The sequence below is a fragment of the Oncorhynchus nerka genome, linkage group LG3, assembly GCF_034236695.1.
Source record: "Oncorhynchus nerka isolate Pitt River linkage group LG3, Oner_Uvic_2.0, whole genome shotgun sequence".
Taxonomy (NCBI): Eukaryota; Metazoa; Chordata; class Actinopteri; order Salmoniformes; family Salmonidae; genus Oncorhynchus; species Oncorhynchus nerka.
The window spans coordinates 57,141,236-57,164,467 of record NC_088398.1 but is presented as its reverse complement, the minus strand read 5'-3'; the positions used below and the strand labels follow the sequence as shown (position 1 = coordinate 57,164,467).

At 40.2% G+C, this 23,232-nt stretch overlaps 1 protein-coding gene across 1 annotated transcript in view; it reads left to right on the top strand.

Moving 5' to 3' along the window:
• The window catches only part of cps1 (carbamoyl-phosphate synthase 1, mitochondrial), an 86,842-nt gene that overhangs the window by 48,584 nt on the left and 15,026 nt on the right, over window positions 1-23,232 (top strand). Inside the window, exons 30-32 of the mRNA XM_029637193.2 lie at window positions 9,650-9,757; window positions 10,090-10,179; window positions 14,093-14,263. Coding sequence (XP_029493053.1) covers window positions 9,650-9,757; window positions 10,090-10,179; window positions 14,093-14,263 — 369 coding nt within the window. The remainder of the gene's footprint in view (window positions 1-9,649; window positions 9,758-10,089; window positions 10,180-14,092; window positions 14,264-23,232) is intronic.

The window sequence follows — 23,232 nt, the reverse complement described above, 5'->3', positions numbered from 1 at the left end:
CTGGTACGACAAAGCACCCCCCCCCCCCATTCTCATCAAAAAGGCTGTAGGTTGAGAGCTTCAATTTCCTTGGTGTCCACATCACCAACAAACTATCATGGTCCAAACACACCAAGACAGTTGTGAAGAGGGCATGACAAAACCTATTCCCCCTCAGGAGACTGAAAAGATTCGGTATGGGTCCTCAGATCCTCAAAAGGTTCTACAGCTGCAACATCGAGAGCATCTTTATTGGTTGCATCACTGCCTGGTACGGCAACTGCTCGGGGTCCGACCGCAAAGCAGTACAGAGGGTAGTGCGTAAGGCCCAGTACATCACTGGGACTAAGCTGCTTGCCATCCAGGACCTCAGAGGATGGCCAGTAAAGTTGTCAACGACCCCAGCCACTCCAGTCATAGACTGTTCTCTCGGCTACCACATGGAAAGCGGTGCCGGAGTGCCAAGTCTAGGACCAAAAGGCTTCTCAACAACTTTTACCCCCAAGCCATAAGACTACTGAACAACTAATCAAATGGCTCCCCGGACTATTTGCATTGTGTCCTGCCACTTCCCACCCTCGCACACGATGCCGTACACGCGGTCTGCCATCTGCCCGGTACAGTTTGAAACCATTGCTTAATCCGTGAAGAGCCCATTTCTCCAGCGTGCCAGTGGCCAATGAATGTGATCATTTGCACTTTGATGCCGGTTACGACGCCAAACTGCAGTCAGGTCAAGACCCTGGTGAGGACGACGAGCACGCAGATGAGCTTCCCTGAGACGGTTTCTGACAGTTTGTTCAGAAATTCTTGTGCAAACCCACAGGTTTTATCAGCTGTCTGGGTGACTGGTCTCAGACGATCCCGCAGGTGTATAAGCCGGATGCGGAGGTCCTGGGCTGGCGTGGTTACACGTGGTTTGCGGTTGTGAGGCTGGTTCGACGAACTGCCAAATTCTCTAAAACGACGTTGGAAATGGCTTATGGTAGAGAAATTAACATAAAATTATCTGGCAACAGTTCTGGTGGACATTCCTGCAGTCAGCATGCCAATTGCATGCTTGCTCAATTTGAGACTTCTATGGCATTGAGTTGTGACAAAACTTTACATTTTAGAGTGGCCTTTTATTGTTTACAGCACAAGGTGCATCTGTGTAATGATCATGCTGTTTAATCAGCTTCTTGATATGCCACACCTGTCGGGTGGATGGATTATCTTGGAAAAGGAGGAATGCTCACTGACAGGGATATAAATTAATTTGAGCACAACATTTCTGAGAATATGCTTTTTTTGCAAATGGAACATTTCTGTAATCTTTTATTTCAGCTCCTAAAACATGGAACCAACACTACATGTTGATTTTATATTTTTGTTCTGTAAAGAAAATAATTAAACTAAATAATGAGGATTTCTATCAGCCTAATCGAGGTGTAGAGTACATGTCACATTCCAATGTTCATGTTGGGGCGGCAGGGTAGCCTAGTGGTTAGAGCGTTGGACTAGTAACTGGAAGGTTGCGAGTTCAAACCCCCGAGCTGACAAGGTACAAATCTGTCGTTCTGCCCCTGAACAGGCAGTTAACCCACTGTTCCCAGGCCGTCATTGAAAATAAGAATGTTCTTAACTGACTTGCCTGGTTAAATAAAGGTTTAAAAAAAAAAAAAAAAATTCCAGTGGCATAATGCCAGAAGCCGCTTGTGGATTTGACAGCTCTAAAGCAGTTCCTCCTCCGACATCACGAAAACAACCGCTTAAGAGCCCTTATTAGACATGTCAAAGCTAGGGATTGGTTAAGAAGTTTACATGGTGCCAGGGAGATAGGTATGAGTATATAAGCCTTAGTTCAACCTGAAGAGCTCATCATTATTCCCTTAGTTTCATGTGTCTAAATTGGATCTGCCATTGTAATATTTTAATGTTGAAACACGATTAAGAAAAAAAGCCACACATGGATGGATCCAATGCAATACATTTAATAAATATGATTGAGACCCTGTATGGACATGTTTAGATTTCTGATTGTAGCCTATACATGGTAATCTTCTTCTTCTCCTCCTCTCCCTTTTTTTCTCTTTTGTATATATCCCTCTTTGTTTGTCTGTCTCTTTTAGACAAAAACTAGCTTACAGATGAGTCCATCAAACAACATTACTTGCATAATTTCTGATCCCACTTTTTTTTACTCTACCACCCCCTCCTCTGGTTGGAGGACCTGGTGTAAAACATAAACATTCAATATACATTACCAGTCAAAAGTTTGGAAAAACCTGCTCATTCAAGGGTTTTTCTTTATTTTGACTATTTTCTACATTGTAGAATAATAGGGAAGACATCAAGACTATGAAATAACACGTATGGAATCATGCAGTAACCAAAAAAGTGTTAAACAAATTAAACTATATATTTTAGATCTTCAAAGTGCCACCCTTTGCCTTGATGACAGCTTTGCACACTCTTCACATTCTCTCAACCAGCTTCTTGAGGAATGCTTTTCCAACAGTCTTGATGGAGTTCCCACATACAGTAGAAGTCAGAAGTTTACATACACTTAGGTTGGAGTCATTAAAACTCATTTTTCAACCACTCCACAAATTTCTTGTTAACAAAGTATAGTTTTTGCAAGTCAGTTAGGACATCTACTTTGTGCACGACACAAGTAATTTTTCCAACGATTGTTTACAGATTATTTTACTTAGAATTCACTATCACAATTCCAGTGGGTCAGAAGTTTACATACAGTAAGTTGACTGCCTTTTAAACAGCTTGGAAGATTCCAGACAATTGTGTCATGGCTTTAGAAGCTTCGGATTGGCTAATTGACATCATTTGAGTCAATTGGAGGTGTACCTGTGGATGTATTTCAAGGCCTCCCTTCAAACTCAGTGCCTCTTTGCTTGACATCATGGGAAAATCTAAAGAATCAGCCAAGACCTCAGAAAAACAATTGTAGACCTCCACAAATCTGGTTCATCATTGGGAGCTATTTCCAAACGCCTGAAGGTACCACATTCATCTGTACAAACAATAGTACGCAAGTATAAACACCGTGGGACCACGCAGCCGTCATACCGCTAAGGAAGGAGATGCGTTCTGTCTCCTAGAGATTAACGTACTTTGGTGCGCAAATCAGTCCCAGAACAACAGCAAAGGACCTTGTGAAGATGCTGGAGGAAACCGGTACAATAATCTATATCCACAGTTAAATGGGGCCTATATCGACATAACCTGAAAGGCCGCTCAGCAAGGAAGAAGCCACTTCTCAAACTGCCATAAAAAAGCCAGACTACGGTTTGCAACTGCACATGGGGACAAAGATGGTACTTTTGGAAAATGTCCTCTGGTCTGATGAAACAAAAATATAATTTTTTGGCCATAATAACCATTTTGTTTGGAGGAAAAAGGGGGAGGCTTGCAAGCACGAAGAACACCATCCCAACCATGAAGCACGGGGGTGGCAGCATCATGTTGTGGGGATGCTTTGCTGCAGGGACTGGTGCACTTCACAAAATAGATGGCATCATGAGGTAGGAAAATTGTGGATATATTGAAGCAGCATCTCAAGACATCAGTCAGGAAGATAAAGCTTGGTCGCAAATGGGTCTTCCTAATGGACAATGACCCCAAGCATACTTCCAAAGTTGTGGCAAAATGGCTTAAAGACAAGTCAATGTATTGGAGTGGCCATCACAAAGTCCTAACCTCAAACCTATATTTGTGGGCAGAACTGAAAAGGCGTGTGTGAGCAAAGAGACCTACAAACCTGACTCAGTTACACCAGCTCTGTCAGGAGGAATGGGCCAAAATTCACTCAAGTGTGCCTTGAATTCTAAATAAATCACAGGCCGTGTCACCAGCAAAGTTCCCCCATACCGTCACACCACCTCCTACATGCTTCACGGTGGGAAGCACACATGCAGAGATCGTCCGTTTAGTTGTGGACAGGTGTCTTTTATACTGATAACAAGTTCAAACGGGTGGCATTAATACAGGTAACGAGTGGAGGACAGAGGAGCCCCTTTAAGAAGAAGTTACAGGTCTGTGAGAGCCAGAAATCTTGCTTGTTTGTAGGTGACCAAATACTGATTTTCCATCATAATTTGCAAATAAATAAATAAAAAATCCTACAATGTGATTTTCTGGATTTTTTTTCTCATTTTGTCTGTCATAGTTGAAGTGTACCTATGATGAAAATTACAGAACTCTCTTATATTTTTAAGTGGGAGAACTTGCACAATTGGTGGCTGACTAAATACTTTTTTGCTCCACTGTATGCCAGTTACGTTTATGGGGGGTCAATTAAGGAAGACATCCTCTTTTGCAAACCACTGGAAACCAGGACAACAGGAGAGGATATGTTTAAAGTACTGGACAGCTTTATGACATCAAATGGACTTTGGTGGTCAAAAGCCATGACAGAGAGACATTGTGGAGTGCAAGCAGTTGCTCCCGATGCCGCTTGGGTACACTGCAGCATCCACCGAGAGGCTCTTGCTGCCAAAGGATTGCCTGACAGCTTGAAATACGTTTTGGACACTACAGTGAAAATGTTTAATTTTGTTAAAGCAAGGCCCCTGAACTCCCGTGTATTTTCTGCACTATGCAATTATATGGGCAGCGACCATGTAACACTTTTACAACATACAGAAGTACGCTGGTTAACGAGGGGCCATCATTTTCACTTGTCTGACCACTTGCACGATGACGAGTTTCTCACACGACTGGCCTATCTGGGTGATGTTTTTTCTCTCTTGAATGATCTGAATCTAGGATTACAGGGACTCCAACTATATTCAATGTGCGGGACAAAATTGAGGCTATGATTAAGAAATTGGAGCTCTTCTTTGTCTGCATTAACAATCACAAACGACTGGATTCGTTATCCCTTTCATGCTCTGCCTCCAGTCCACTTACTGATATCTGAACAGAAGAGCCTCATCTAAGTTGCAACGAGCGGTTCTGTGAAAATGTTATTTAATCAGAAGCCACTGCCAGATTTCTAGATTGGGCTGCGCTCAGAGTATCCTGCCTTGGCAAATCATGCTGTTAAGACACTGATGCCCTTTGCAACCACGTACCTATGTGAGAGTGGATTCTCTAGCATGAAAACTAAATACAGGCACAGACTGTGTGTGGAAAATGATTTAAGGCTGAGACTCTCCAATACAACCCAACATTGCAGAGTTATGTACATCCTTTCAAGCACACCCTTCTCATTAACCTGTGGTGAGTTTATTCACCATTTTCAATGAACAAATAAGGTTTTATATGTAAGATGGGTTAAATAAAGAGCAAAATTATTGATTATTATTATTTGTGCCCTGGTCCTATAAGAGCTCTGTCACTTCCCATGAGCCAGGTTGTGACAAACTCACACTCATTCTTCTGTTTAATAAATGTATTGTGTGTGTGGCAGGCTTACAATGATGGCAAAAAACATTTGACAGTGCGCTGACCCTGGTGCTGGAGGGGGTACACAGCTGGAGGTTGAATGTTTGAAGGGGTACGGGACTATAACAAGTCCCGTGTTTAGAGAGAGACCCAATCTGTAATATAGTACACTTACCATAGTTAGCTTTTAACCCTGATAAATTTGATAAATTCTCCATGTCCTCAATAAGGCCCTTCAAGGTTGAAGGACTCAAGATAACTTGAATCATTTAGTCCCTTAATGTTATCATCAGACTTTTATCGCTAACACTTCAAAGGATATAATAAATAGGTATGGTGATAAAGGGCAACCTTGTTTTACACCTCTTGACAGCTCAAAACTTTCAGAGAAGTATCCGTTGTTGATTATTTTACATAAAGAGTTGTTGTACATTACCCATCTTATGAGAGATTCTCCAAAGTTAAAAAATCAAGGCACTCATAAACAGATTCTAGGCATACTGTATCAAAGGATTTCTCAATCTGCTATAAAGATTATATCTGGTTTCCTTATATTCTGTATTTGTCTGTCTTCTCTTTTTCCTCCCACATTACAGATCCATCCATTGACTGAATGCCAAATAGGGCTCATTATTCAGTGTGTGTGTGCATGCGCGCGTGTGCTCTTCATATGCATTCCCCCGTATTAACTACAGGCTTTATCAAGAGTGTGTGTTCCTCCAGGATTATGTGTGTTCATCAATTAGTGTGTTGCTAATGAGTGCTGCAATTATCGGGGGTTTAATATGTACTAACGACAACGCAGTTCATTGAAACACTACTCCCTTTTGATTGGTGGGAAGGGGAAGGGGTGGGAGAGTTAAGTGTTATGTACCAAATGGCTCCCGATTATAGTCCACTACCTTTGACCAGAGCCCTTTCAGCAATTCATCCATTTAAGGTTTTATATTGACGTATTACCTGCTATCAATTATATAGTTTATCTATTGATGAATTCCTTTATACACTTTTGTGTGAAAAGGGCTGCTTATCGTGATGACTTGAAATAATAGTGTTACTTTTGCATATGTATGTGGACACCCCTTCAAATTAGTGGATTCAGCTATTACTGAAGAACTCAGTGACTTTCAATATGGCACCGTCATAGGATGCCGATGCCACCTTTCCAACAAGTCAGTTTGTCAAATATTTGCCCTGCTAGAGTTACCCTGGTCAACTGTAAGTACTGTTATTGTGAAGTAGAAACGTCTAGGACCAACAACGGTAGGCCACACAAGCTCACAGAACGGGACCACAGAGTGCTGAAGCGCTTAAAAATGGTCTGTCCTCGGTTGCAACACTCACTACCTAGTTCCAAACTGCCTCTGTAATAGGGCTGTTGCGGTGACCGTATTACTGCCACCAGCAGTCACGAGTCATGAACGTAGTCAAATTCCACATTACCGTTTTGTCACGGTAATTAGGCTTCTCCAAGCTCTCTTGCTGCTGCTGGTCATTAGTAGCCTACCAAACTTGCTAACTGCCTGGTACTCAGCACTCTGTTGTCCCTCTAATCACTCTGACATCCATGCAAACACTTCATGAGAGCCCATGAGCTCATGTTGCACAACATTTCTATAGGCTATGCAATTGCGGGAGAAAACGCAGTGATGGCCGCTAATAAAAATATGAGGATCCCATCAGCTTTCTATAGGCTAGGCTTACTATACTTATTTCTCAACTTTCCTAATGTTAAGCACATTGTTAGCTTTACAACGGGAGTATAACCTACCTGGCTGGCATGAAAATAAACCACAGGGAAAAGCGTCCTCCATTCCTATCTATTTTCTCCGGCTGCCCCTGTTTCGATACAGATGCACGATAACGGTCCATTCTAAATCAAAACAAATGTCACACATATATATTATTTAGTATATGTTAAGATAAGATTAAATCAAGAATAGTCTGATGGGTGACAATATTAGCCTATCACTTGATATATTATCACTTGTGAATGATGACCAGCATAAGAAACAATGCTTCTTCTTTTTTTATCATAGTCGCTACTTTTTCTAATCATAGTCACACACCTCTTGTAGCCAGCCCATGGGCCTATATGTTTTATATGGGATTGTATTCCAACTAAAGTGGCCAAATATCTTCTTAAAATGAATCACATTTATCCATTTTACAATGGGCGTAGAGCCTAACTGGCATATGTAAGCAGTCTGAGTTTCAAGTTTGGGAGAGATCATTTTCACCATAAAAATTGAACATTTGCGCTTTAAGCCTACTACCATGTGCACATTGCTAGTGGTTGAAATAATTTGGGATCTATCGCATCCCACTACTATCCCAGACTATGTTTGGAATATTTATGTATCACACAGAATAGAATAGGTTGACTTTTGTACTATGGAGGATAAAAGATAGGCTAGTGCTTTTGCTGTTCATTAGGCCTGCTCATCTTGTTGGCTGACAAAGTAAATGTGGTCAGTTCTTCCAATATCTTCAATATGCACCTTGGAATTGGATAAGGACACGCGCAATTGTGTCCCCGATGTGTATGTCTTCACTTCTAGCCTGTAAGAAAGACCCAATCACGTGAGAGCCATGTGAATGAGAGGCGATTCGGGTTGCGCAGCACACTCAGGGAGAAGGGCACAACGCAGCACTCCGGGCCGCAAAAGGCATGGATAATTTTTATTGGGTGCATTACGGCCACAAAGGGTATGCTGCCGGGAAATTCGAGGCATTATCAAGTGCTTGTCAAATTGTGAATGAGAGACTATTGTAGTGTGTACAGCCTGCGTACAGCAGAGCTCATGCCTTTTCAAGTGACGTTTTTCAAATCATCATTAGCCCAACATTTGTAGAACAAGTAAAGTTTGCATTAATAACTCTAAATTAAGCATAAAGGAGAACCTATTTCTTTGTTAACCACTCAACACAGAATAGCCACGTGTCCGCACTCCTTCAAATCATTTGGAAAAAATATCCTTTTATTTTATTCCTTTATTTTATTCAGCTTTGTTCAATTGTATTCTTCATACTATAAAATAATGCCACGGAATTATAAGCAAATGTTGTCTGCTAAATGAACTAGTGTAGCCCACAGCCATTTGGGATAGCCACATCAGGACCTAACTTAAGGACAGCTCGTGTATGCTATTCTTTTCTTCTGAAATAAACTACTATTTTCTTCATATCATGCTTCTTTAGACCTGTCTAAAATAAATAATGGATTTATTGTGAAGGTGTAGGCTATATTACATGGATTTATTAGACTTTTTAAAATGGCTTGTAGCTATGTGTGGAAGCCAGGAGATGCTAAATATGTTTATGTTAATTAACAGTCAATTACCGTGAGACCGACAGTTATGTGCTGACCAAATTTTGTGACCGCCACAGCCCTATTCTGGAAGCAATGTCAGCACAATAACTGTTCGTTGAGAGCTTCATGAAAAAGCAGACTGCGAGCCAGTCCTAATCGCCCAAACTCACCAATGCTCTTGTGGCTGAAACAACACAGAATAAAACACTTAATACGACTCATTATGGTAGTGACTGCCCATTACTGCTTATCACTTGTTAACCATCATTTATTTGATTTACTTTAATCAAATATGTAAGTTGTTGTTTATAATATATTACATTTGTTTTATTTGATGAATTTATTATTTAATTCAGTCATCTTCTCATCTCTATAGTTTTGCTGCCTTTGCTGTCTGACAAAATCCCTATTTTTAGCAGTTCTTCAAAGTAAATAAGGCATACTTTTATAATATATGCCATTTAGCAGTCACTTTTATCAAAAGCGACTTAGTCATGCCTGCATACATTTATACATTAGTTATTAGTTGTCACTAGTTACCACAGCCACATAGTCATAAAGCCTGCATATTTCTACAATTTATCTTCTTAAAATGTGATTTTAAACCTAACCCTAATCTTAACCACACTGCTAACCTGATGCCTAACTAGTGGAAACCCTCCCTCTCTGTGACTGCCCCACATAGACCGGACAAGTAAGTGCGCAATGGATTGCAGTTAATTACCACATTTTTTGTGCTAAACTATGTCGAATATTGGCCTGTTGGAAACTACAATTCCCTACTACATTGCACAGTTCGGGCTTGATCTGAGTTCTGTCTAGAGAAACTGCATTGATCTCACAGAAACCCCCCCCAGAACAAAATCAAATGTTCAAATAATTGATCCAACGTTGATCAATTAGTTGTTTAAAAAACGGAAAATTATAATTTATGTTAATCGCTCAGCACTAGTTATAACCTCTTCTCAGGTGCTGTGCCATGCTATAACAGAGCATGTGGAGGATGCTGGGGTCCACTCTGGAGATGCCACCCTCATGCTACCTACCCAGAGCATCAGCCAGGGGGCCCTAGAGAAGGTCAGTGTGTGTGTGTGTGTATCATGCTGTTTTTTTTTACCCACCTACTAGGGGCTGACTCACTCAAAACATGTCTCACATCAATCATGAAAGTGTGCATCGTTATGAAAAGTTTCCACATTTTATTTGTTAGACTGTTAGTCTGTTGGCCTGCCTACATTTAGGATCACTGACTCCTGACAGGGAATTCATTATTAGGCTGTGGGTTATATTGATTTTTCACTACTGTAATCCATTGCCCAGGCTGTGAATATGTGAATAATTTATACTGAGTTATAGGTTCGTCTTTGATGGAAGCTTCATATTTAGTATTTGTCCTCCATTACTCTCAGGTGAAGAGTGCCACACGGAAAATTGCTAAGGCGTTTGAGATCTCTGGTCCATTCAATACTCAGTTCCTAGTGAAAGGCAACGATGTCATGGTAAGTGTGTGTGTGCGTGTGTGTGACGCCTGACGGAATACGTTAGAGAAAGCTATAAATGATCACTTGACGTTTTCAGTCGTAAAAAAAAAAAAAAAAAGAGTAGCAATTTGGTCATGAATTGAAATACAGAATCTCGGTGTGGTGTGGTCACAGTGAATTCCAAAGATGAAAAGATGGATACAGTGCCTTCAGAAAGTATTCATACCCCATGACTTAATCCACATTTTGTTGTTAACAGCCGGAATTCTCAGCCATCTACACACAATACCCAGTAATGACAAAAGTTAAAACATGTTTTTAGAAATGTTTGATAATTTAATGAAAATTAAATACAGAATTATGTCATTTACGTAGGTATTCACACCCCTCAGTCAATACATGTTAGAATCACCTTTGGCAGCGATCTTTCTGGGTAAGTCTGTTAAGAGCTTTGCATACCTGAATTGTACAATATTTGCACATTTTTCTTTTAAAAATTCTTCAAGCTCTGTCAAGTTGATTGTTGATCAGTGTCAGACAGCCATTTTCAAGTCTTGCCATGGATTTTCAAACCGATTTAAGTCAAAACTGTAACTAGGCCTCCCGGGTGGCGCAGTGGTTAAGGGCGCTGTACTGCAGCGCCAGCTTTGCCACCAGAGACGCACAATTGGCCCAGCGTCGTCTGGGTTAGGGAGGGCTTGGCCGGTAGGGATATCCTTGACTTATCGAGCACCAGCGACTCCTGTGGCGGGCCTGGCGCAGTGCGCACTAACCGGAGGACGCATGACTTTCAACCTTCGTCTCTCCCGAGCCCGTACGGGAGTTGTAGCGATGAGACAAGATAGTAGCTACTAAAACAATTGGATACCACGAAATTGGGGAGAAAAAGGGGTAAAAAAAAAGAAGGCCACTCAGGAACATTCAATGTCATCTTGGTAAGCAACTCCAGTGTATATTTGGCCTTGTGTTTTAGGTTATTGTCCTGCTGAAAGGTGAATTTATCTCCCAGTGTCTGTTGAAAGCAGACTGAATCAGGTTTTCCTCTAGAATTTTGCCTGTACTTAGCTCTATTCTGTTTCTTTTTAACCTTAAAAAACTCCCTAGTTCTTGCCGATGACAAACATACCCATAACATGATGCAGGACCACCATGCTTGAAAATATGGTGGTGTTTGATTTGGACCAAACATAAGGCTTTGTATTCAGGACATAAAGTGCATTTCTCTGACAGATTTTTTTGCCTTATTGCAAACAGGATGCATGTTTTGGAATATTTGTATTCTGTACAGGCTTCCTTCTTTTCACTCTGTCATTTAGGTTAGTAATGTGGAGTAACTACAACGTGGTTGATCCATCCTCAGTTTTCTCCTCTCACAGTGATTGAACTTTGTAACTGTTTTAAAGTCACCTTAACCTCTTCAGTCGACCCTCTACTTTTTTGAACATTCTGTTAAAAATCGCGCAACATTTCAGCGCCCTGCTACTCATGCCAGGAATATAGTATATGCATTTGCTTAGTCTGTGTGGATAGAAAACACTCAGACGTTTAAAAAACTGGTTAAATCACTGCTGTGGCTTTACCAGAACGGCATTTACATCGAAAAGCACAGGAAAAACTGATCACTGAAAATGGGAAAATATATCCATGCGCTACTTGATCCCATTGATAAAGGTGAACCACAATTAATTGACTGAGGTTGCAGTACCTACAGCTTCCACACGGTGTCTAGAGTCTTGTCATTTCCCTTCGAGTTTTTTCTTGGTCAAACACATGCAGGACACCGTATCTAAATCCGGTCTAGGACCGGATATTTTCCTTGAGTTTCTAGCCGGACATTTTTCCAGACGGACAGCTAATGATCTTTACATCGCCTCCTGATGAATTTTATCGCTTATTAACGTTTACTAATACCTAAAGTTGCATTACAAACGTATTTCGAAGTGTTTTGTGAAAGTTTATCATCGACTTTTTGAATTTAAAAAAATGACGTTACGTTTTGAAACGATGTTTTTTTCGTTTATCACACAGTCTACATATAACGATATCTAGGCTTTATATGGACCGATTTAATCGAAATAAAGACCCAAATAGTGTTTATGGGACATCTAGGAGTGCCAACAAAGAAGATGGTGAAAGGTAATGAATGTTTTCTATTTTATTGTGCGGTTTGTGTAACGCCGAAATGCTAATTATTTTGTTTACGTCCCCTGTGGGTCTTTTGGGGTGTTGCATGCTATCAGATAATAGCTTCTCATGCTTTCGCCGAAAAGCATTTAAAAAATCTGACTTGTTGCCTGGATTCACAACGAGTGTAGCTTTAATTCGATACCCTGCATGTGTATTTTAATGAACTTTTGAGTTTTAACTAATACTATTAGCATTTAGCGTAGCGCATTTGCATTTCCAGAGCTCTAGTTGGGACGCAAGCGTCCCGAGTAGAAGCAACAGGTTAAGCCTCATGGTTAAATCCCTGAGCGGTTTCCTTCCTCTCTGGCAACTGAGTTAGGAAGTAAACCTGTGTCTTTGTAGTGACTGGGTGTATTGATGCACAATCCAACGGGTAATTTGTAACTTCACCATATTCAATGTCTGCTTTTTTTTAACGTTTTTTTTTTGCCATCTAAAGGGTGTGAATCATTTTTGAAGACGCATGTAGATTTCATTATGAATACTGTTCTTCAATTTAATTTGTCAAATGTGTCTGTTTTCTTGATCAAAAAGTGCCTTCGGTGGTTGGCGTGGCAGAGGCAATGAGTGAAGTCAAAATTTTAGAGGTTTCGTCCTGCTAATGTAGATTTTTGTTTGTTGCATATTTAAGCCAATTTCCTGCAATTTACACACTTCACCATGAAGCTGAGAATTTGTATCAGTTTAAACCACATTTCCTGCAAATCTACACATTTTTGTTGTAGTTTTGAAGCACATTTCCTGTTAGTTGCCATGGAGCTGAGAGAACTTAGTTTTAAGCTAGTTTCCTGCAATTCTGTGCGTTTTGACATGGCTAATGTTGTGTTATTTTGCTCAAATATAATAACAAAATTAAAACTGGTGTTCAACATAAAAATAATAGTAATTTAGCAGACACCCTTATCCAGAGCGACTTACAGGAGCAATTAGTGCCTCGCTCAAGGGCACATCGACAGATGTTTTTACCTAATCGGCTTGAGAATTTGAACCAGCAATGTTTCGGTTACTGCCCCAACACTCTGAACTGCTCTTAACCACAAATTCCATTGCTTTATGGGTTTTCAATTCTCCTTGACTGTCTAGCTTTTATTTTGGTTATCAGAGATTATATTATAAAAAATAAATAGGTCCATTATTCTTTCTAAAAACCTGTTTTCGCTTTGTCATTATGGGGTATTGTGTGTAGATAAGGATTTTTATTTATTTAATCAATTAGAATAAGGCTGAATACTTTCTGAATGCACTGTATTTGGTTTACACTGAAAGCGTTTTCCCATCCCAAAAATGATTTATTTATGTATTTTATTTTTTACACTGTTTGGATTCAGGCGACTTGAGAAAAAAAGATTAGGCGGATTAAAATGGCAGAAAAATCCCAGATTGAGATCATAGTTTCTTTCTTGAAATTTTATTTTAGGCATTCGATAAACATGTAAAAGCAACACAAATAAAAGTTAAGGCAAGAGGTGACTCTTTTCACAGCACACTATAGCAGTTTTTCCCAAACTACTGGGGCCCCCGCTGGGTGCACATTTTGGGTTTTACCCTAGCACTACACAGTTGATTCAAATAATCAAAGCTTGATGTGTGGAAATAGTTAGGACACATCGTTCAATTAATCAATGAAATTGGGCCTTTTTTTACAGTTGCCACTAAGTGCTTAATGGTAATAGTAGCTCGGCCCATCCTCCTCCAACTGTACTGGTTTAGAATGAAAATGTGTGTGTGCGTTCCTCCCCGCCAGGTGATAGAGTGTAACCTGCGAGCATCACGCTCCTTCCCCTTCGTATCTAAGACCATCGGTGTGGACTTCATTAGTGTGGCTACACGGGTCATGGTGGGTGAACCCCAGGATGAGGCTGCTCTGCCTTCTCTGGAGAACCCCATCATCCCCGTTGACTATGTGGGAATCAAGGTGAGGCTCTGTGACTACAGGGCTCTGTCCCAATATCCATACTAGCACACTACTTAGAATGAAGCAATAAGGGGAGACTACAGGGCTCTGTCCCAATATCCACACTAGCACACTACTTAGAATGAAGCAATAAGGGGAGACTACAGGGCTCTGTCCCAATATCCACACTAGCACACTACTTAGAATGAAGCGATAAATCATATTTTTTTGCTATCATAGGTGTCTTACTATGCAATAGACTAAAGAGTAGCAAAGGGACCCTGATTAAAAGTGGTAATAGCACCAACCTCTCCTATTGCCATTTTCACCTATTATACCCTCCATAATAGTCTTAATAATGACCATGTATTCTGTGGACTGGCCTGCAGTAAACTGTGGGGGGACTATTGTACTGCTTTAGGCATGGTAGAACACTCCCACACAGGGAGGAGGGTGATATATGTACAATAAGTATGATTAGCCATATGAAGCCTATTATTTAGGCCCTGTGTTTTGGTTAATCATGTCACATGACCTGGAGTTTAACCTTTATTTATAGCGATTTTTCACCAAACAGTCTCATTTTCTTTTCATGACGATTGCTTTTATTTTTGGTCTAATTCTAATTTCGGGAAAGGCTTAAAATAAAGTTTAAATCCAGGTCATGTGACAACCTAAACACATGGACCTTCCAATGAATATGGGGTGGAAAGGAGACACACGCTCTCGAGTGGCGCAGTGGTCTAAAGCACTGCATCTCAGTGCAAGAGGCGTCACTACAGTCCCCGGTTCGAATCCAGCCTGTATCACATCCGGCTGTGATTGGAAGTCCCATAGAGCGGCACACAATTTTCCCAGCGCTGTCTGGGTTTGGCCGGGGTAGGCCATCATTGTAAATAATAATTTGTTCTTAACTGACTTGCCTAGTTAAATAAAAGTTAAATAAATACATCTCTGTAGTTTAGTGCTGAATTGCCTAGACCCTAAGGATGCTTCCCAAATGGCACCCAGCCTATTCCCTGTATAGTGGACCCAATGGGCTCTGGTCAAAAGTAGTGCACTTATATAGGGAATAAGCTGCCAGGGACATGGTTAAAAATAGTGCACTATATATGTAATAGGTTGCTATTTAAGACTTGTTAAGTGTTATGGCAAGGACCTAAAACTACATTTTTTGTCTACCAGCCACTTTAGCAGGTAGATAAAATAATCCAGGGGCCACTCAGATTTTTTTACCAGCCAAAATATTTTCCTCATTAATTACACCAAAAAAACTAGTAAGAAGTAATGTGATATTTGAAATTGTGTTTTTTACATTGGATAAAAGTAGAGATTGTATATCATACACTGCAGTTGAGGAACAATTGGAAACCCCACTTTTGAGAAAATGGCCATTGAATGAATGTTGATAAACTTGTAACCCCACATTTTGAGAAAATGGCCCTTGAATCCTTTGGTAAACCTACTGGAGAGCTCTTCTTTGTCTACACCCATTCAGCATCGTTCACACCCGCTTAAGCCTTAGCCCCAACCATCTCTTTAAGGATTCACATGTGAGGCCATGTGGTAAACACGCTATATCAAATTAAATCTATGTTTATTTGTCACATGCACAGGATACAGAAGGTGTAAACGGTGCAGCGATAGTACTTGCATAGTAGGGATATCAAAAACAGTGTGTCCAGATAAAAATATTTTATAAATATTTGATCGTTATTAGATGATGCTTACCTGACACACTTGTGTTTCCTTCATGTGGAGGAAAGGCTATAACCACCCCTCACCCACATCTAGCTAAGTGGATGTGTCACTATTGTCTAGACATGTACTCTTACATGGATGAACGCTTCACTGCAGACTGGAACCATTTAACTCTATTTTGTTTGTAGCTACATCTTGTTTGGCCAGCTTTGTGTCAAGTCACTCCGGTTCACACTGACCGTGGCGTGTGCAGAAAGTAGCCCATCACTTTATCCTACTGCTCTGTCGATAGCACCTGCTAAATTCAGGGCATCAAATGTTGTTGAGAAAAGTAGCAAAACGTTTGTAGTTCTCGATGGCTAACGTTATATCTTTCAAAAACGGCAAGGTAGAAAGGGCTGTCAACACATACTGAACAGCTCACGTAATAGACAGAAGCGCGCTTACATCTCAGTTCAATCCAAACTCATCTCCCGGAATGTCCAGACCATACATTATCTCAGCCAATCATGGCTAGTGGGAAGGTTCCTGTTTTTTTTCCCCTGGCTGAACCAACTAGGCTTGTAATTTAAAATGTTTATTAGTATTTATGGATGGAATACAAGTTTGTTATTAAGGCACATGAAGTTCACATATTCCAGAAGGTATTTCTGAAAAAAGAAAATGCATTTTGAAAAAAATATATATATTTACGTTTAAATGCTGCTCCTGTGAAGTAGTGACGTGCGTCATACGCCTAGTTTCCTGAAACGAGTCACACACTTTTAACCAAAATATCACAAATGAGACGACAATGTTCAGCTGCCCATTTAACATTACCGTTGTCATGACTCTCTCTCCTTGATGAGGATCAAAGGTGCCATATCAGCTTGGCACATGGCTGACAGATAGGGGGGGGCTGGTTGTATGACTTAACTTCTTACGGATGAAATCCCGTTAACGGGTTCGATTTGACAAGAGCCAGTGAAAGTGCAGGGCACCAAATTCAAACAACAGAAATCTCATAATTAAAATTCCTCAAACATACAAGTATTATACACCATTTAAAGATAAACATGTTGTTAATCCCACCACAGTGTCTGCTGTCAAAAAGGCTTTACAGCGAAAGCATACATTGCGATTATCTGAGGTCAGCACCTAGTCACAGAAAAACACAGCCATTTTTCCAGCCAAAGAGAGGAATCACAAAAAGCAGAAATGGAGATAAAATTCATCACTAACCTTTGATCTTCATCAGATGACACTCATAGGACTTCATGTTACACAATACATGTATGTTTTGTTCCATAAAGTTCATATTTATATCCAAAAATCTCAGTTTACATTGGCGCGTTATGTTCAGTAATGTTTCGCTTCCAAAACATCCGGTGATTTTGCAGAGAGCCACGTCAATTTACAGAAATACTCATCATAAATGTTGATGAAAATACAAGTGTTATACGTGGAATTAAAGATATACTTCTCCTTAATGCAACCGCTGTGTCAGATTTCAAAAGAGCTTTACGGAAAAAGCACACCATGCAATAATCTGAGTACAGCGCTCAGACACAGAAACCAGCCATACAGATACCCGCCATGTTGTGGAGTCAACAGAAGTCAGAAATATCATTATAAATATTCACTTACCTTTGGTGATCTTCATCAGAATGCAGGCACACTTAGTACAGACGAAAAGTCAAAAAAGTTGTATTACAGTTTGTAGAAACATGTCAAACGATGTATAGAATCAATCTTTAGGAGGTTTTTAACATAAATCTTCAATAATATTCCAACCGGACAATTCCTTTGTCTTTAGAAAGGAAAAGGAACGCTGCTAACTCTTACGGGCATGCGCGAGACTGAACTTATGGCATTCTGCCAGACACCTGACTCAAACAGCTCTTATTCTCCCCCCCTTCACAGTAGAAGCCTGAAACATGGTTCTAAAGAATGTTGACATCTAGTGGAAGCCTTAGGAAGTGCAATCGGACCAAATTTCCACTGTATATTGGATAGGCAAAGACTTGAAAACCTACAAACCTCAGATTTCCCACTTCCTGGTTGGATTTTCTTCTCAGTTTTAGAAACTTCAGAGTGCTTTCTATCCAAATCTACAAATAATATGCATATCTTCTGAGCCTGAGTAGCAGGCAGTTTACTCTGGGCACCTTAATCATCCAAGCTACTCAATACTGCCCCCCATCCATAAGAAGTTAACAGCCGACCATAAATAGTTTGCAGAAACGTTCTCTTTCTTGCACCGCAGTATTGGAGGACTGAAACTCCTTTGTTATAGAGAGTGTGGCCAACCTAAAAACTCTAAAATCAAAAGATTAGACATTGGAACATTATTTCTGAAATCCAAATGTTTGGAATGGTTGGTGGGGACTTAAATAATAATCATGTCACGTTGTTTATTATTTTGTGATGTCATTAATGATGGTATATCAAGGTAACTCAAAGTGTACACTTTCTATGTATCAGGTTTACATCTAAATGTTGTAATAATGATATGATTAAATATGAGAATACTTTTGTGAAGACAGCAATGTGATTTTAGCCTTGTAAATGAGTTTTATTTTTAAATAAACTTGTGCCCAGTCTGTAGCCACGCTCAAGTGAGCTCAGAGTTCAGAATGTCCCTGTGGCCAGAGTGCTTTAACTTCTTGCGTCGAGCCATCCCGGATCCGGGATCGTGAATACAGCCTCAAGCTCATTACCATAACGCAACGTTAACTATTCATGAAAATCGCAAATGAAATGAAATAAATATGCTAGCTCTCAAGCTTAGCCTTTTGTTAACAACACTGTCATCTCAGATTTTCAAAAATATGCTTCTCAACCATAGCAAAACAAGCATTTGTGTAACAGCATTTAGCGTTAGCATAGCATTTAGCGTTAGCATTCAGCAGGCAACATTTTCACAAAATCCAGAAAACCATTCAAATAAAATCATTTACCTTTGAAGAACTTCGGATGTTTTCAATGAGGATACTCTCAGTTAGATAGCAAATGTTCAGTTTTTCCTGAAAGATTATTTGTTTAGGAGAAATCGCTCCATTTTGTGCATCACGTTTAGCTAAGAAAAAAAAATGTATCCAGGGTTGTGTAAATCTATCAGCAAGCTCATTAGCATAACACAACGTTAACCTGATAGTACGCCCCATCCCGCATGCGGTATCGTTACTACAGCCTCAAGCTCATTACCATAACGCAACGTTAGCGATTTTTAAAAATCGCAAATGAAACGAAATAAATATGCCTGTTCTCAAGCTTATGCTTTTCTTAACAATCCTGTCGTCTCAGATTTTCAAAATATGCTTTAGAACCAGAGAAAATCACTAATTTGTGTAAGAGTGGTGATAGCTAGCTTAGCATTAGCGTTAGCATTTAGCACGCAACATATTCACAAAAACCAGCCAAGGAATCAAATAAAATAATTTACCTTTGAAGAACTTCAGATGTTTCAATGAGGAGACTCTCAGTTACATAGCAGATGTCCAGTTTTTCCTGAAAGATTCTTGTGTAGGACACATCGTTCCCTTTTGTTACTATGCATTTGGCTACCGAAACTAACCGAAAATTCAGTCACCTACATGTCGAACTTTTTTCCGAATTAACTCCATAATATTGACTGAAACATGGAAAACGTTGTTTGAATCAATCCTGAAGGTGGTTTGTCATATTTCTCTCCATTGAAAGCACCGTCCTTGTATCTAGCTTTTTCTGAGAAGTGACTGGGAAAATACTGGGAGTTGATTTTTGCGCACCAATTGCCACGCAGACACCAAGAGGGACACCTGGCAATTGTAGTCTCTTATGGTCAATCTTCCAATGATATGCCTACAAATACGTCACAATGCTGCAGAGACCTTGGGGAAACAAGAGAAAGAGTCCGTTCATTCCTGTCGCATTCACAGCCATATAAGGCGATCATGGAAAACGTAGCCTCAGAAATCCTGTGCATTTCCTGGTCGGTCATACATCTTGGTTTTGCCCGAAGCATTTGTTCTAAGGGACTCACAGTGAAAATCTTTGCATTTCTGGAAACGTAAGACTGTCTTCTTTCCAAAACTATCAATGCCAAGCATATTCGAGCATCTTTTCGTGACAAAATATTGCGCTTAAAACGGGCACGTCTTTTTATCCAAAAATGAAATACTGCCCCTAGAGTACTAACAGGTTAACTATTCATGAAAATCGCAAATGAAATGAAATCAATATGCTAGCTCTCAAGCTTAGCCTTTTGTTAACAACACTGTCATCTCAGATTTTCAAAAATATGCTTCTCAACCATAGCAAAACAAGCATTTGTGTAACAGTATTGATAGCTAGCGTTAGCATTTAGCGTTAGCATTTAGCGTTAGCATTCAGCAGGCAACATTTTCACAAAAACCAGAAAACCATTCAAATAAAATCATTTACCTTTTGAAGAACTTCGGATGTTTTCAATGAGGATACTCTCAGTTAGATAGCAAATGTTAAGTTTTTCCTGAAAGATTATTTGTGCAGAAGAAATCGGTCCGTTTTCTGCATCATGTTTGGCTACCAAAAAAAAACGAAAATTCATTCATCCAAACGCCAAACTTTCTTCCACATTAACTCCATAATATCGACTGAAACATGGTAAATGTTGTTTAGAATCAATTCTCAAGGTGTTTTTCACATATCTCATGATATATCATTCCTGGAAGTCTCCTCTCTGTCTCAATCACATGGATGAATGCAGCAGCTTGGAGATTACGCAACAATTTCAACAAAGGACACCGGGCGGACCCCTGGTAAATGTAGTCTCTTATGGCCAATCTTCTAATGATATGCCTACAAATACGTCACAATGCTGCAGACAACTTGGAGAAACGATAGAAAGGGCAGGCTAATTCGTGGCGCTTTAACAGCCATATAAGGAGACAATGAAAAACAGAGCGTCAAAATTCCTGCTCATTTCCTGTTTGAAGTTTCATCTTGGTTTCGCCTGTAGCATCAGTTCTGGGGCACTCATAGATAATATCTTTGCAGTTTTGGAAACGTCAGAGTGTTTTCTTTCCAAAGCTGCCAATTATATGCATAGTCGAGCATCTTTTCGTGACAAAATATTGCGCTTAAAACGGGCACGTTTTTTTATCCAATAATGACATAGCGCCCCCATAGGTTGAAGAGGTTAAATAAATAAAAATCCTCAGCAATCTACACACAATACCCCATAATGACAAAGCGAAACCAGTTTTTTAGAAATGTTTGCTTGGCCCCGGTGATGTACTGAGCCATACGCACTACCCTTTGTAGTGCCATGCGGTCAGAGGCTGAGCAATTGCCATACCAAGCAGTGATGCAACCTGTCAGGATGCTCTCGGTGTTGCAGCTGTAGAACATTTTGAGGATATGAGGTCCCATGTTACTGGGCGACCTTCAGACGAGTCTTGTGAGGACCGTGGGCGTCGTAGAGCAAAACAATCCATATGTACGTGACAGTCTCATCTTTCCATAGAGGGGTCATTATAGTTTCTAGGCCAAACTGTCCGGACGCTGTAGGTTGAAGAGGTTAAAGGACTAGCTAAGAATTAACATACAGACTAGAAAGTGTAGAGAGGTGGCTACACGTTGAAATGGTTAGAAACGTTGTACTGACGCCAGACTGCTTGGAGCAGTGGCTACACAGCTGAAAATGGTTTAAACTCTACAGACCAGCCGACATACAGCGCGAGCTGAACTTTACGAAATGGTTACAAACTCTCAACACAAGTGAAGAAGGTAGACTAGACCAGAACATTCACAGTCTGCAGCTGTGCATGAAAAAGTGGTCCTAGAACTTTGACTAAAGACACGAGGAAGGAAGACAATCCCCACTGATACAACTGTTGGTATGTCTGAACTATCTTTTCTAACGAACACTCCAAGACCAGAGAAGCTCTACAACTAAGAAAGACATTGTGACCTCTGGTAGACAACCAGAACCTTGTATTGAGCCACTACCCGTAGACGGATCGATTGGTTTCAACAGAGACGACAGAGAAAGACGTCTATGCGTAAATATATATTGTATTTCTAATCTGAATGAGCGGTGGTTAGGGGGCTAAGTATTCTGGTTACTCTGACCGTAGTTTTCAAATGTATCTTTCCCCACCGCCCTTCCATTGTGAAACAAGCCGTCATATCGTGTCAGTCCACTAGGGACTTTTATCTCATGTAAGTGTGTATTGTATTGTGTTATTAGTTAGTTAGTAAATAAATACATTTGTGTAGTACTGAATATTCAAAAGGGCTAGGGTTCTTGCGGGTCCACGGATTATGCGACATTCAGAATAAGACTGAGGTAATAATTAATAATGGTCTATTATTGATGTAAGAGATATACAGATATCTTTAGAGTTTAAGTCGGGAGATTGTAACTCGTTAAACAACTTTTCCCATGGTGCCCCAAATTCCTAATGAGTTAATTGTTACATGATTAATTTAATTGAGTAACAATTAAACATAGTTAGTTTGATTCAATAAATAACAGTCATCAGATTAATGATAGTCACGTCACGACAACGTGGTAACGGGGCCACTCGAGTGGTCACTGTGCCTTTGAGAATCTTGACTAGTTGAGGCCGACGACATCTCTTCGATAGCAGTGGAAGCAAACTCAAACATTTAAAAACAACCTAACTTGTAAACAAAACAATGTAAATAGCCAAGAAAGCCATGGATAAAGTCTAACTTTTGAATACTGAACAAAAATATCAACACAACATGTAAAGTGTTGGTCCCAAGTTTCATGAGCTGAAATAAAAAATCCCAGAAATGTTGATATTGACTTTTTATGAAATGCTCGCACTGTTAAGCCCTGAGTCTGACCACCCGCCAACGTGGCTGGTGAATTATACATTCTTACCCGCCAGTGGCAAAAATATACCCGCAGTTGGCGGGTCTTAATTTTAGGCCCTGGTTATGGCAGTGACTAACTAAACTGTTACTGGTAGATTGAAATGTGTGAGTGGAGTGTGGAGTCAGCCAGCCAGCTGGTGCTTGAACGCTGTTTTCTCCCAAAGTAATTTCCTGTTGTAATTACAAAGGAGAGGCAGCACAATAGCTGTGGTTGGGGGAGGGGGCAATGGGCTAGGTATAATCCCTGTCTCCTCTCTGTAACTTCTCAATATCCAGGCTTGCGTAGAAGAGAATATTAAACAGTAGTGAATAGTCTAGTCTCGTCTGCTGTCTATACGTGAGCCAAGCTCTAACTTCTTACATTTACATCAGAGTTGAGGATATGACAATTCTGTGTCGCTCTCTCTCGAACACTTTTTCTCTCTTTCTATCTCTCTCTC